Source organism: Dermacentor variabilis, chromosome 2 (assembly GCF_050947875.1).
Source record: "Dermacentor variabilis isolate Ectoservices chromosome 2, ASM5094787v1, whole genome shotgun sequence".
NCBI lineage: Eukaryota > Metazoa > Arthropoda > Arachnida > Ixodida > Ixodidae > Dermacentor > Dermacentor variabilis.
Window position 1 is genome coordinate 20,908,322 of NC_134569.1, and position 14,625 is coordinate 20,922,946.

The window sequence follows — 14,625 nt, forward strand, 5'->3', positions numbered from 1 at the left end:
TCTTACACTTAACACAAACAAGCACCCAGATCGAAGCAGAATTAAAACGAGCTAGACCTAACTGCAACAATACTTCGAAGTAACCGAACCAACAGCCGAGCGAGATTGTGACCAACATAATAAGCCACAGAACGTTTGAAACCATAAGAGCTTTGTTATATGCTTTCATGGTAACCTTCAGTGAAGCCATGCCTCGGTGCTCATCAGCGGTGCCTCGTTTGCAGGACGCACAGCGTCATCCTGGTCGACTCCAGAGGCTGTGTGGACTACACCGAGCGCACCATGCAGCAGCCAATAGACCTGAACGGCAACGAACCCTGGGTTACGACGAGGCTGCAGTTCGGAATCCAGGAGCCCGGGTCGCTTGTGTCCCGGCTTTGAGCGCGATCCAGGCGCCTGTTATTCATTGATCCTTATTATTTATGTCACGCCCACAGAGTCCGCGGCTTCGTCTATGCTTCTTGCGAAAGCTGCCATTACGGTGGAGAAGCGTAATGCGAAGCAAAGGAACACATGAACTTAAATCGCTGCTCACTCCGCAAGGCACAAGAGGCCTTGTGTTCACGCGAAGCGAGGTCAACAAGGCGCACCCTTGGCATCGGTGTGTGTGTGTACACATGCGAGTGATCTATCATCTTGCACGTCCAATTAACAGTTTGCAGAATGTACAGCTTTTTTGCCTTTGTATATCCAAACATTACGTCGAGAAAGCTCGGATGGGCTACGCCGTCCACCATGCACAAGAAGCTTCGGGCACAGGGGGGAGGACCCAATTTTGAGTCTCCTGTCCCTGGTCGTATTTAGAACAGCTGTAACAGCCTTAACAGACCCACCTCAGTTGTGATCATTCTTGGACCGCATGCCAAGATGCGGGCGCATAAAGGGTCTATTGCGTGGCAGCAACATAAGAATATAAATCACACTGATCCTGCACCCGAAAGCAGCCAAGTATGGCACGCTACTAGTACACTCTTGGCACACTCCTAGCGTACAGCAGTATGCTAGGAGTGTGTCCCCTGGCTCTTTGCAGGCTCTCCAAACCACCATCACCAACAAACACAGTGTGTTCAGAAAGCCAGAAAGTTTAATGTATCAACCCTCAAAAAATTTTACAAAAAACTCAACACATGAGTCAACACAGGGCCACACTGCTATTGGCTGGAGCCAGCTCACTGCTTTAAACACAAAATAGGGTGGCAAAACCCAAGACCTTCCTCAGGTCCTTTGGCAGGGTCTGCATGCAATGAAAGGAGAAACACTTGTCCACAGGAGCAGTCTTTGTATAAACCAGCAAACACCTACAAGGAAGAGTTGATGGACCCAGCTTTTCAAGCAAGCAGCGAGTTCATAAAGATCACATCTGGGTGCCCCTCCACTTCAATCTGCTCATAGACGTAGTTGCGGTTGCACCGGCATTCATCTCCACACTTTTGTGAGCCACATTTGGGGCAGGGAAAATGACAGCCAGGGCAATCATCCTGCAGGCAGTCACAGGCATCCTTGTTGGACTTGATGTGGATACCCCGTGCATTGTAGTGGCGTTGTGGTCGAGCCCTGCAAGATCTGTTTTCAGCAAGGCCACTCTCGCACATTTCACAAATGAACACTCAGCTTAAAACACACCTCGAGAAACTATCTTATGCACCAAGCTGCAAGCAACTTTTGCATACTAAAGGATTTTCTAGACAATCCAGACACTTCTCCCACAATTTGTGTGAAGACGTCAGGAAAATCTGACCCAGTAGTACTATGGAACCTTTACCAACAGTGCGATCCACCAGGCTTAGATGACTGCACCTCTGTGTCAGTAATTAAAGAAGTTAAAGAATCAAAATGCTCCACATGACCTTATCAAATGCAATTTTGAAAGAACCTGGGGAAACGCACTGCAACACAAGCTCTCCCTGGCCTCAGGAAGCCCCGGCTTACCTGAATGGGGCTCGCACAACGAGGAAGAAGGGTGAACAGGGTTTTCTCACAGGTTGCAATACCTCTGCTGTAGGTCCATCTGAGCTATTAAGTCATGCCGATACTGACGACAACGCAGCAGTGCCATTGATCGTGCCAGATACTGACTGCCATCTTCAGTTGGTCGAGAGTCCTCGCACTGCTCTGTGCTGGGGGATGGGGGATCACTGCCAGATGCACTGCAAGGGAAAGACACTGCGCACTTCAACACACACTTAAGCTTTGTAGCGATTGTGAAAGAGGGAGATTCTCCACTCGTAGACACCTTAATGAGAAAAACCATGCATATGGCCTTAAAAGTTTGCAGCGCAATTTAGGAATAGTGAGCATTTTCAGCAGAGTTCGTTAGCTTCATGCTTGCACACGCATAAACCTTCACAATAAACAGCAAGTTCGCAACAAGAAGAGTACGATGCAGGGCTTTAGATTATCGACGACTCCATCTTCTCTTGCGCACCTATACATAACACACAAAAACTACAGAACTTTTTCCACATGTGCCCTTGGTGTGACGTGGCTACCAGAGAAAGAATTGAAACTGCAAAGTTTGTGCAATCACGCTCCAATCACGCTCCACTGTGGAGTCTCTTGCAATTACGAGTCTGCTCTATGATGAGACCAGAGTTACTGCTGGGGGTAAATAGCCATAAAATTGTGTTACAGATACTGAAAGCTGCACAGCATTTGCGTCTTTTGTTCGAAGCCCAAGTACAAGAAAAATATTGCTTAACTTCACTGATCAGTGCAACTGATTTGCTGATCCTACAAATCATAAGCATGAGAAAGGCACCTCTATTGAAGCAGGGTGCTTACATTGATTGGGGGGCTTACATGTGTGTGTGTGCCACTGCTAAACATAAACCATGCTAGTGAGAAATTGCCAGCAAGCCTTCACAGCAATAATGTAGCTGACACTGTCAGCTCCATACTCCTACTGACTCCTACATACTCCATACTGTCATTACGTCTTTCAAATATGAACATAGGTTTAAGGGACAAATTTGAGCGACACTGTACGAATGCATGTTTGCCTACACTGTACGAATGCATGTTTGCCTACACTGTACGAATGCATGTTTGCCTCAATAGTGCAAGGAAGATGGCAACAACATGACAGAGCAAGTGCTTGCTTACTTAATGCCTGTCCCGTTTTCTTGTGTCACCTTCCTTGCTCTATTAAGACAAACATGCACGTGAACTTCAGGACAGAGGCAAGATTTTGACCACTGCTTCATACTGCGAGCCCTGTCTTGCTCCAAAGCAGCCGTTAAAATGCATTTATCAGGCCCAATACGGGCTGCTTTGTAACAACCAGTGCTTAGAATAGGCAAGCCCACAATGCAAGGCAGTTTCATAAAGCGCAGTGCTACTTTTATGTCTGAACAGGGATACTTTAGAGCTGCTTAGAAGATAATTGAAAAAAAGCAAAAGAAAGTGAGGCAAGCATGAAAGAGAGCCTATGCACATCTTCACACATAACACCAGGTCAGATAAGAATGCTGCACAACCTCAAGTTCTGCAGCAGAACATCATAACCACCGAGCCATAGACAAAAGGACATGAGGCATACGCATCATGCTTTGTTTGGGGCAGACGATCCTTTCCAGCATTCCTAACTTGCCACTGGATACAGACACCGCTTTTTTTACCACTTTAAGTAGACCATACCTAATGTAGAATTTCGCTTTTAATCTAATTTAGAGAAATAGTTTTATAGTTGTGCAGCCTAAGTAAGGTCCACAGAGAACAGTGCAACAATTTCATGTAATATCTCTGTTGAAACCCACAGAGTGGAGAGAAGTAATTAACAAAGGGAAAATGAGACATCCAATCGTTGCAATTGCTACATAGAAAACCCATACGGATTCCTAAAAAGAAAAAAAGCCTTGCAGATCAAGAAAAATTCATCCTGCTAGTCGCCTGGTTAGCTCCGATGGGAGAGTGGCTGCCCCGGAAAGGCGGTGGTCCTGGGTCAAGACCAGGAGTAATTTTTCTTCAACTGCGAGGCTTTTCTTACAAGGAACCCGTACAAGTTTCCTTTACAGCAAATGCTACAATTAGGTGGATATCTCATTTTCTCTTTATCAACAATGCAACAATTTATTACAAGTGAGTTAAATCTTTATAAAAACAATTTCTTTACTAGTCCAATCATAACACAACTTCAGTGCATAAAACAAAACCCAAATCTTAGCTTTAGCCTGGTGATCAGTTTGAATGAAAGCAGACTGTTGGCAGCACTTGTATTATATTTCTTTAGAGTGCCTTAACATTTTATTTTCTTTAGTGTACTGCCTACCCCCTGGAACCATGCAAGACCTTTCTGAATTCACTAAAGAGTTGGAGTACAGCCCAGTAGGAAAGTTCAAACTGTACAGTTAGCGATTTCAATGGAAATGCTTGCCCTAACAATCAGAGATTTTGTGTTTTTAAAAATATCCCAGTCATTCAGCTGCTCAAATGTAATTGATATATCAACCAGAATTGCCGCCACATATGAAAGTGATTCAATCTGAAAGCAGGTGCTTTAGTTTGTGATACGAGTGACCACTTGCAGACATACTGTTTTCTACCCCAAAAGCGACCACTCCATACGAGCCCTGAGACATTAACTAGGAAATACTCAGAACAATATATTAGAGCCATTTTGGAACTCATTTCGAGTTACCACTGGACAGAAGTAACTGAAGCAATGGATGTAAATAGTGCTTGCAATGCTTTTCTCGTATCGCTCAAATCCGCATACGACATGTTTTGCACTGGAGTCGCTCAAGAAGCATAAAAAGCAAGGAAACCTTGGATATCCTGTAACCTATAAGACCGAATAAAACAATGCAACTACTATTTTTGAAAACCAAAAATGAGGACGATCTTCAAATATTCCTTGTAAATCTGCCTTAAATAAATAAAATAAAACAAACAAAGATATCGGGAGTGGATGAGAAAGAGAAAGAAGCAAGCCATCAGCAAGCAGAAGAAAGAAGCACAGCCAACAGTACAAAAGGTATCACAAGACAATTTACAACTTTTATTAGAAAGGTGCTGCTCATTTCCATGCCTTGACACCTAGAAAGATGCAAGTACCTTTTGTATGTACTAGCCTCCATGTACTACTGCAGAATACTGAACGTTGCACAAATAGGAACACATAAATAGGCAGTGTATATGAAGTTTTGGTTAAACAGCTAGCTCATTTGTGCTCATATTTCACACCAAGGTATAATTTGATGGCGCTCACCTTTTAATAGCCAGAATAAATTAGAAGTATGGATTGTCTGCGGCGACATGACACACGAAATTTAAACTTCACAGTAAGAAACAAATGTGCCATCTTGCAACCAAACACAATTCACACGATGTTTAATACAAACAACTACAGATGACACCGCCATACTGTTGTTGCAAATTCTTGTTTTGTTTTGTGTCGCTACTAAAAATGTAGTTTTGGATGAAACAAGCAAGTAACGCACAGATGTGCATTATTAAGCAGCATGCACAGCGAAATGTCAACCTCTGTTAACGAGCCAGTGAAACAGGGGCCTCTGCACCCATATAAACCGTATTTATTTGCACAATGATTGCACTTGTGTAATGATTGCATCCCTAAATTTTGTCGTCAAAATTAGATTTTTTTTGTCTTTCCTGTGTAATGATTTCACCTTTAACTTGTTGCAGCAATATGTCATGTGCCAAGTCTAGTTAATGATGATCACGCTTACCATCTGTCGAATGCTACGCGGACAACTCTTGAAGATATACCAAGCGGTCTGCACACACCCAACATTATTAAGCAGATGCCCCATTTCATTCCTTTCATCTCTTTCCGCACTTCCATGAAAAAAAAAAAGAAAGCTACAACCAAACTTGCCTCGGCTTTATTATTTCGTAGGCTACATAATGGTTTCGGTCAACAACAACAACATAAAGGGCACCTTTCGATTCTTTTCGTCTGCACTCGTGGGCAGGCAACAAAGCGCAAGCTGCAACGATAGTGGCCGCATTTACACCAATACATTAGAAGTGTACCCTATTCATACACCGATGCTTGTAATGCAGCTAAGATATTCGCCCACCCTTAGCAGAAACATGCTGCCATGTGTTTCTATGTCACTGGCAGCTAAGCACGCCCATCTCTGTCTCCTCAAAGTGGACATGGCTACGTTATTGTCGCAAACTTGCCGATATTAACAATATTATTTATTACTGATATGGAAGAAACTGTTTCAATGTGCATAATGTACTCCCGAGAAGAAAAATAATCGCGTTCGACGCATTCGGCTTGCTCCGCCGGCCGCCATTTCCATTTTGGTGTCCCGCAATGGCAGCGGCAGCTTGTCATCCCGCAGCAAATGCGGGATGAAAAAAGAATGTTTCTTTTCGTGGGAAATTTAACCCGCGTAATGATTGCACCTCTGAATTTGCATCAATTTTTTTTTTACAAAAAGGTGCGATCATAATGCAAGTAAATATGGTATGGAACGTTTAGTAGAAAAGCATCACCTCCAAATCAAATGGATAAATGTTTGTGTTTGCAAGCTGCTTAATGCAATGAGTCAATCAGTTTTTGGACTTTCTCACTCAAAGCTGCTCGTACACAAAAGCAGAGCTTTGTCGTACCATCCAGGTTGAGAAGCGGCGGCCAAAGTCTGCGCAGCAGCAGAGAGCCAGGCCTCCTTTCGTTTGCGCCAGTTTTCCTTCATGATAAGCGACCGTCGGCTGGGCACGACAGCAGTCTTGGCAGGCACATCTGGTTGAAGAGCCGTCTTCTTTCGTTGCCTCCTGAGAAAAGCAACTGCCTTGTACTAGTCTACACCCTGCCACAAGACACAAGGTGCGCTTTTACTATTCGGCTACAATGTACTAACCCTGCAACACTTGTGATTACTAAGCAACCTCAACAGCCACTAATGCAGGAAATGGATGCAGACTATGAGAAAGACCTGGTTTCGAGAAGAAATTCATGAATTGATGAAGTGTTAAAGAACCCAACAAAGGACCCCCAAAATTATTTTTACTATACCAAAAGGAATGCTTAGACAGAATACCTTTCTCAAGCAATGCTGTCTCACTTAAATATCACCACACTGTACTAAATTGCTCTCCTTTCAAGCCACCAGGCATCAATCTAAACTCTCACTCCACAGAGTTGTCGCTACACTGTGCACTAAGACATCCTGTGGCACAAATATCTACTTCCACTTTATTTGCACATTTCTGCACCGCTTACAGCATATGGTTTGTTCCAAAACGGTCTGTGGTGCACTAAAGGTAAAGATTACGTGCAGTGCCCCAGACTTCAACACTGTACTACTTGCACACAACTGTTGCAATACATGGATTCACCAGTGTCGTCAAGGCAGAAAGTACTACGCTTACAAACCACAACATGGCAAGTACACATGTGGGTCACACAAGCTTTAAGCTTTACCTGGCACCTCTCTCACACTATACAGAAGCACTGCACCTAATGCTTTCATGAGGAATTGAACCGCACGCAAGTTAATGCAAGATGATCACCTGCACGAAACACTTTGCCATGCTCGATCTTCCTTAACCCTTCCTGTTTCTTCATGGCACCCTGTCAAGTCCTGAATAGGCACTGCTATCTCAAACACACACACACACAGAGACGTGTACAGACAGACAGAAGCTGCAACAGACAATTCATTCTAGACCAGAAGTGTGGCCCTGCTTTAAACCAAATACATTACTTGCTTTTATTATTATTGGAGAAGAAATTTAAAAGCATTAAAATATTACAAAGCAGACATTTAGGCACTGCTGTGTTGCAGTTGATGAAGTATTGCAGTTGATATGCAGAAAGCCATGGCATCCATAGAACAGCCCTCATTGCCTAATCATACCTAGAGTCAATCACAGTTTGTTCAAATTTCTGATCACACCTCTGATGAAAAAACTAAGTGTCCCACAAGAAAGTATTCTAGGACAGTTTTTCCATTTTGTAGATAAATGGCATTATTACAGTCCCCAAACGAGAATTTGGAGTGAACAGGGACCAACTAAATAAAAATTTTCTCCTGAATATAGGCAACTTTCTTTCACAAGTGTCAAAAAAAAAAAAAAGCTATTTAGACACAGATAAAGATTATGATGCGAATAAGACACTAACTGAAGCCTGGTCTTTAAAGAACAAGCTGAAACCATATGTTACTAAAACTGAAGCTGTAATGTTTCATCCACAGAATGAAGACAGAGCTGCCTCCCCTTCTACTGCACAATAAGTATGCTGATGCAAATTCCTTTAGGACTTCAGGCATTCCCCGAAATAATGGACATAGGACACACACAAATTGCTTAACAGGAACTAGTGGCTTCATGTGGCATGCTGCTTATTCTTATTCATGTCTGCCATCATGAATAACCATACCATTTAGACATCATAGCAAGAGTCTACAACGTCCAGCACTTATAAACTAAGATACCAGTTAAACCTGCATAAAACAACTGAAGAGTGCCACAGGCTGTTCATTTTAGGAAATCAAATGGTTAGGCACAAGACCAATAAAACTTTGCAGTAAAATTGGGTATGAAAAGGAACTTGAATGTCTCAAGGGTCAAATACAAAACAATCCACAGATGGAATATTGATAAGGCAAGTATCAGTCAGATTCGAAAAATTGTCATTATGCTTCCTTTGCTAGCACTTTTGTTGCTTGTGCAAGTGTAAAAATGTATGAATAAAACTAAACCAACTAGTAATGAGATATAATCAGCAATACGAAACATTAGAGATGACTTCTTAAAAGGTTCTCAGACCACCTGTGCAAATTGAGATTTTTACAAACGATAGGTACCTAGCATAGCTGGGCAAATACAGTACATATAACTACATGAATGTGTTACCCTACAGTTATTTAGCTGCACTGCCTGTGCAACTAAATAACTGTAGGCATTGGCAATGATATGAGCATGCATTACAGTCAACGTCCAATTTTTCTGACTCTCCAGGGGTGATGAAAACAGAAAAAGAAATTGCTTGCCTTTCACTGTCCCCAAACGCTCAAATTGTCTCAAGGACGTCCGAAATAGCTTTGAAAGCCTGCCAGTGCACTTATTAGGTATATAGGTGCTCGTACTGTGATAGGAGAAGAATGCAGGTGCACACATGTATAATTGAGGAATACATGCTGTGTGCCATGACAGTAGCCCCTTTCCACTTGCAGTATGCTTCACTGCACCAACTTTGCATATGCTTGACCATGTAACACTGCTCTATTGTGGCGAAGGTTTCTAGAACTGTCATTACACGACACTTGATCTTTGCTGTGCTTTCCATGCTGCAAAGCCATCGGCAAGGACGACAAGTGTGGAGTCAACACGATTGCAGACAGCGGCAAACTCTTTCAATGAAGAGCACGGTACCTAACTGCAGGAAGCTTGGTAATGAACATAGAAGCAGTTAGGCCTAGCGTTGCCACAGTAACTACAGCTGTGAAGTAATCAAAATGACAGTGGTGGTGGCTTCAATGAATGCCTTTTCACACCTGTGATTATGGCAAAAAGTATGGAAAATTGTACAGTGAAGGGTTTCAGCGCCTGAAATTTCAGACATCCTGATACATTGGCTCTATGGGGTACCATGGCAGTGCAGTGAATGAACCAGAATTATCAGGCATTTCTGAAAAATGTGCGGTCTAAAAAACTGGGCATCGACTGTATTATTTCATGCTGCAATTTCAGCAGGAGCATTTTGATTTTGAATCACTGAGCAATGCAAGAGCCAAATTAAGGTATATTGCGAACAGTTAAGCTGCCACTTTCATTGAATTTTGACTAGCCTGTGAATAGCAATCCAGACGCTGTTGAGAAACAATTGTCACGTAAAAAAATCTGACAAAGAACAAGTTGAAATTAAAATACTCAGCATGCAGCAAAAATTATTGGTGCAAACAAGCCCTTGCTCCACTTTTGCACAGGACTAAACACACATGACAGAATGCAAGAGTAGGGACTGCACCTTGTCGACGTTTGGTCAGGGAAAAGCTCTGCTAACAAGAATTTGGGCAAGGAGCTCAGAAGATCCTCTACAGACTCCTCAGTGATGGCACAACTGGAGGCAGGAAAAAGAACCAACACAAAATGGCTGCTGAAGTGCCAGCCAGCTCTAACTGGGAGGTTTGCTCTCAACAATGCCTTGTTAACATTCCTGAAAGGCTGAATTTCTCACACTTGATACAGGGGAGGCTGTGTCCACTATTTTAAGTAACATATTCAGGCAGAGCAGACTACCTGTCACCTTCACTATGAAACTGCAGTGCGCACACAAGCACCTTGTTATTACCTCTGCCTTGCATCTTGTTGTGTGTGCACTGCAGTTTCATAATGAGTAGCTAACAACTCGCCCAACTTTCAGTACTTTTCCAATTTGTCTATAAACCTGAAAGCTACAAAACATTACTAACAATTTCAGTACAGTTTATAGATAGAACTAGTTTCATTTGTGATATACTGTACAGTTTTCTAAAGGTAGATTCTAAAAAACCTAATAAATGCTTTATATTTCATGGATACTGAAAATGTCTTCACGTTTTCTTTGTTTCATTCTTGTATATCTGCATTCCACAAAAACACATAAGCATCTGAGAGGTCAGGCCTTCAGTGAAAGTACTGCCATATTTATTTCATCTATAAGTCTAAGCATAAGAACACATGCAAATACATAATTCTGCACGCAAAAACAACTATGCAATTGGCCATGCACAGCCAGACTGAAATTTCATCACTTGAAATTGCTATCATTTGTGCTACCATTTGCTACCATTTACTTCAAGGCCTTGAAGTAAAGAATGAGAACTACATTGTCCGAATACATCAGTAAGACAAAGAATAGCGAAGGCCACACAAATCCCACCAGCAACGTATGCATCCACTAGATTGCCAATAACAGCGTAAAAGCACAACTCACCCTCCTCCTCCACCAGCCAGCCTTATGTCCAGCTGCTTGATTTGTTCCCACCACAAGCGTTTGGCACGTGAACGTCGCTCCGATGGTGGTTCCTTGGGCTCAGTCTTGACAGTAGCCACAAGCGGTGGTGCTCTATGGATAGACAACATGATGCATACCATAACTTGTACAAATGGTGACACACCATATCTAAGTATTCTAACTGAACCATAGGGCTTGTTCACACTCAGATTGTGCTCAAAAGTGTTGTGGTGCATTAGGTTTAACAGCACGTTAGGGTGCATTACTTGCTTGTTTCCTCCAGAAACCAAATGCCATGCTAAGAATTAATTTTACCATTATGAAATCTTAGTACTATCAGTTATTGTTACGGTAAAAAACAGCATCCTGTTACAGTGAGAGACAATGCTGTCATTTTGTTCGTGAAAAATAAACATCTTTGACACTGTACATTGCAAATCACTCTAAATGCAAATAAATGCATAACAAAGGACACGCGTAAAAAATGGAACATAGTCCCAACATAACCATGCTAATACCGTACAATTAAATGAGTGAACTGAACGTAAGAAAAAGCAAAATGAAAACCCATTAAGAAATTTTTCCATTTATGTCCTCACTGAAAAACTCACTGATCCCATTTTATGCATTTCTTACTATTGCATTTTCTTATGATCCGGTGAAAAGCAGATTAGAAGGACACTGCAGTGAATAGGTTAAGTGCCACAATACCTCTGTGACAACTTATAAGTTTTAACCCCTAAAGCTCGAACATCACTTATCAAGAAAAATTGGAACATGATCATTTTTATTTTTTTGTCTCCGAGAGTTTATTCATAAAAGAAATTTTGCTTGAGCATAATTAGCCATTTGTCTGCTGAACTATCCACAATTAAAAACCTGCTAGAGCGCATTGAAAATGCTAGAGGGCAAATTTGCAATACACTGAGAATTTCACTTTGGCTAAATTGGTTTTAAATAAGTAGTGCTATACACAATACAAGCTACCTTGGAAAAGCTACAAGGGTGCTGCAGGGCTGGTAATTGTAATTTTCTTGCTACCAGCTTCTAAATAGCACCTAAGCAAACAATGCATGCACCTAGTGGTTAGCGGGTATGACAACTCCAAGACAGTGAGCAAGATTTTCAGTGTGCCACAAGCAGTGCCCGATATATTAAGCTAGCGCCCATGCACTGCTCCGATGCTCAGCATTTCAAGTAGTTATCTTAAGCCAGCCCTAATAGCATTTTCTTTTTACCAATTTTTCTATTGGAGACTTTAAATTGGGAGCTTTTCACGATTCACCCACCGATATCAATGCAAAATTTTGCACAGGGGGCGCTCTATATATACACTGTCTGAAACCAACATTTTTTTATGCGGTCCAATGTTTTATTGCAATTAGCCTTTAAATCGGAATATTGAGGTATCAAACTCAATGTAGCAAAAGTGATGTGTTGCACTTTGCAGAAGCAAGAAACCTGCACATAGGCACTCATACTCAAAAGCCCTTGCAAGCTAGCCACATTCTGCCTAGCATTTTGAGGACAATGCTATCAGTGGCCCAAGTGCTCCATGAAGGTGCGTCTTACATTGAACATCTCGACGATGTGCCAGGCTCAACCTTGACTACAGTGCCTACACTGCAGCTTTCGCCTTTGGCTGCTGACAAAAGAAGCCTGTCCTGCTTGTGCCTCAGCTTGGCTGGCATGGCACATTCCTGGCGCTCCCCCACTTGGTTCTGCTTCCAACGCAGCTTGGCAGGCAGTGCAAATGCAGGCGCGGCAGTCGTTGTAGAGCCAATGCTGGGGACACTGTTGCTCAGACTACAAATGAAAAGCATGACCCTTAGCTTCAGAGACACGTAAATTGTTTAAGGAGTTTGCTGACATGACATTTTCAATTGTTAATTTTTTATGCTAAATGAAGGTACAAAGAACCTAAACCTTAATTTACTATAATTATTTCTATAAGATAGTTTCAGTACCCAGGACGGGATGCATCACAATGTCTCAATCCGTTGGCTCAGTCCACTCCCACAATTGCTGCCACTGCCACACACAAGTGCAGCCAGGAGATAATGAGCAACGTCATCACACTCAGCCTTATTGCTCAGGAAATCTTGCAGTCATAATAATGCCAACAATGGCAGGTCTAGTGCTTGTTTTACATGCAAGTAAAGCATGCAGAAGAATTTCTAAAAGTAGAAATATGATGTCAGTACTCCTTTAAAAAGATAAGCCAGGCATGACCCAAAACAGTTGCAGTCCCAAATCAGCATAGCAACCTCAGCCTGATAGAGGAGCATTACCCTCCGAACACAAATTTATTTACGAGGTTTATTGCCACAATACAACACAAGGGTTATGAGAAATGCCGCATCGAAAGGTTTGCATATTAATATTGACCCCTGAATTCTCCAATGTGTACTTGACGTTTGATACATAACTGCTTTTTGACTTTACCCCATTACAATGCAGCCACATCCAGCGGGAAGCCAGCCCTTAATTTTGCACACAGCACAATGCCACAAAGCACAATGCCACAACTCACCGCAGCAAGTATTAACGTAAATACAGAGCAGTATAATTCAAAGGCATTGGCATTTGGTCACAACTATTAGGACTGAATATGCTTTCTCACTGCATCAAAGAGGGCTTGAAATATTTGAACAAAGACCCTTCTGTCTTTGTCAGTGCTGCTGAGCTCTGATCATGACCTGTGGTTTCACTAACGACAATCTGACATAGGAAGCAGAAGCCAGCATAACAGGATTGTTTGTACAGGTTAGTTTACTGTACACACAGTATATGTAGAGAAGCTAATGTTATCAGAAAACAGCTCCCCTATCATTACTAGCTGGCTGAAGTCTGTTACAGTCTTTCCTACACAGCTTTTTAACTTTTTCTTCGTCAATGTTACAGTATAACTGCAATAAATACCCTTCACCATTCCCGATTCACATGCACCAAATAGCACAATATTTACTGTTGCAATAACAAGTACTATTACAGCCCGTCACAATTTTCATTATTAGAACAATTTAGTTGTGCAGCACCATTTTGTATTCCACAGCCACAAAATTTTATGACTGCACTCCACCAGATTCTACAGTAAAAAGAGCAGAAATTGCATGCACATCACAGACATCAATGCCACTCACACACGACCTAAAAAAAAGTCCCTAGAATATCTAAAGTTCCACCATCTCTTAACCTTTTCCCTCTCTCTGATAAGCAACAGCAATTTCTAGGGGACTCTCAAGGAAGCTCCAGCAGCAGGAATTGTCACTGTGCCTCTGTTGCAAGTATAGAGCCAGGCATGGACTGCCACATCAACCAGTCTTTTCTCAACTGTGCACTTCTCTACATTCAATAAAAGTGAAGACTAGTCACCTATCATTTCTCTTGAAATGCTAAGCGCTTCTTTCATGCTCCCCCATATTATTCAACTGAGTGCTTAATATACTACACTTTTGGTGGGCTGGTCATGGTTGCCTTACAACCATAACACTGGGCTCACCTGCAAGTCAGCTAGCACAATATAGTGAGGAAATTCACAGCTTTCAGAGAATGGGCAGGTGACGAGGTTGTGGAGGTTGTCAAATGATGACACTACTCTGGTTATTTAAAGACCAACACGACCAGGTCAGTGGTGCCTTCTAAAACTAGTGCTGGTCAGCACATTCAGCAGGCATAAAAAAACAGACATGTTTTGACAAAATGAAAAT

General features: G+C 42.1%; 3 protein-coding genes across 12 annotated transcripts in view; 1 reads left to right on the plus strand and 2 right to left on the minus strand.

Moving 5' to 3' along the window:
• The window catches only part of LOC142571482 (transport and Golgi organization protein 2 homolog), a 206,500-nt gene extending 205,311 nt beyond the window's left edge, over positions 1-1,189 (plus strand). For all 3 annotated transcript variants that reach the window (XM_075679871.1, XM_075679870.1, XM_075679872.1), the window contains exon 7: positions 225-1,189. In XM_075679871.1, the coding sequence (XP_075535986.1) occupies positions 225-381 (157 nt within the window). In that variant the 3' untranslated portion in view covers positions 382-1,189. The remainder of the gene's footprint in view (positions 1-224) is intronic.
• Positions 1,067-14,625, minus strand: part of LOC142571481 (uncharacterized) — a 102,989-nt gene continuing 89,430 nt past the window's right edge. Inside the window, exon 5 of the mRNA XM_075679868.1 lies at positions 1,067-1,554. Coding sequence (XP_075535983.1) covers positions 1,329-1,554 — 226 coding nt within the window. The 3' untranslated portion in view covers positions 1,067-1,328. The remainder of the gene's footprint in view (positions 1,555-14,625) is intronic.
• LOC142571480 (uncharacterized) overlaps positions 1,976-14,625 on the minus strand; it is a 63,487-nt gene continuing 50,837 nt past the window's right edge. For 7 of the 8 annotated variants that reach the window (XM_075679861.1, XM_075679864.1, XM_075679860.1 and 4 more), the window contains 5 exons: positions 12,488-12,721; positions 10,895-11,026; positions 9,947-10,039; positions 6,586-6,747; positions 1,976-2,147 (listed from right to left, as the gene is read on the minus strand). In XM_075679861.1, the coding sequence (XP_075535976.1) occupies positions 1,976-2,147; positions 6,586-6,747; positions 9,947-10,039; positions 10,895-11,026; positions 12,488-12,721 (793 nt within the window). The remainder of the gene's footprint in view (positions 2,148-6,585; positions 6,748-9,946; positions 10,040-10,894; positions 11,027-12,487; positions 12,722-14,625) is intronic. The other variant, XM_075679865.1, reaches the window with a different exon arrangement.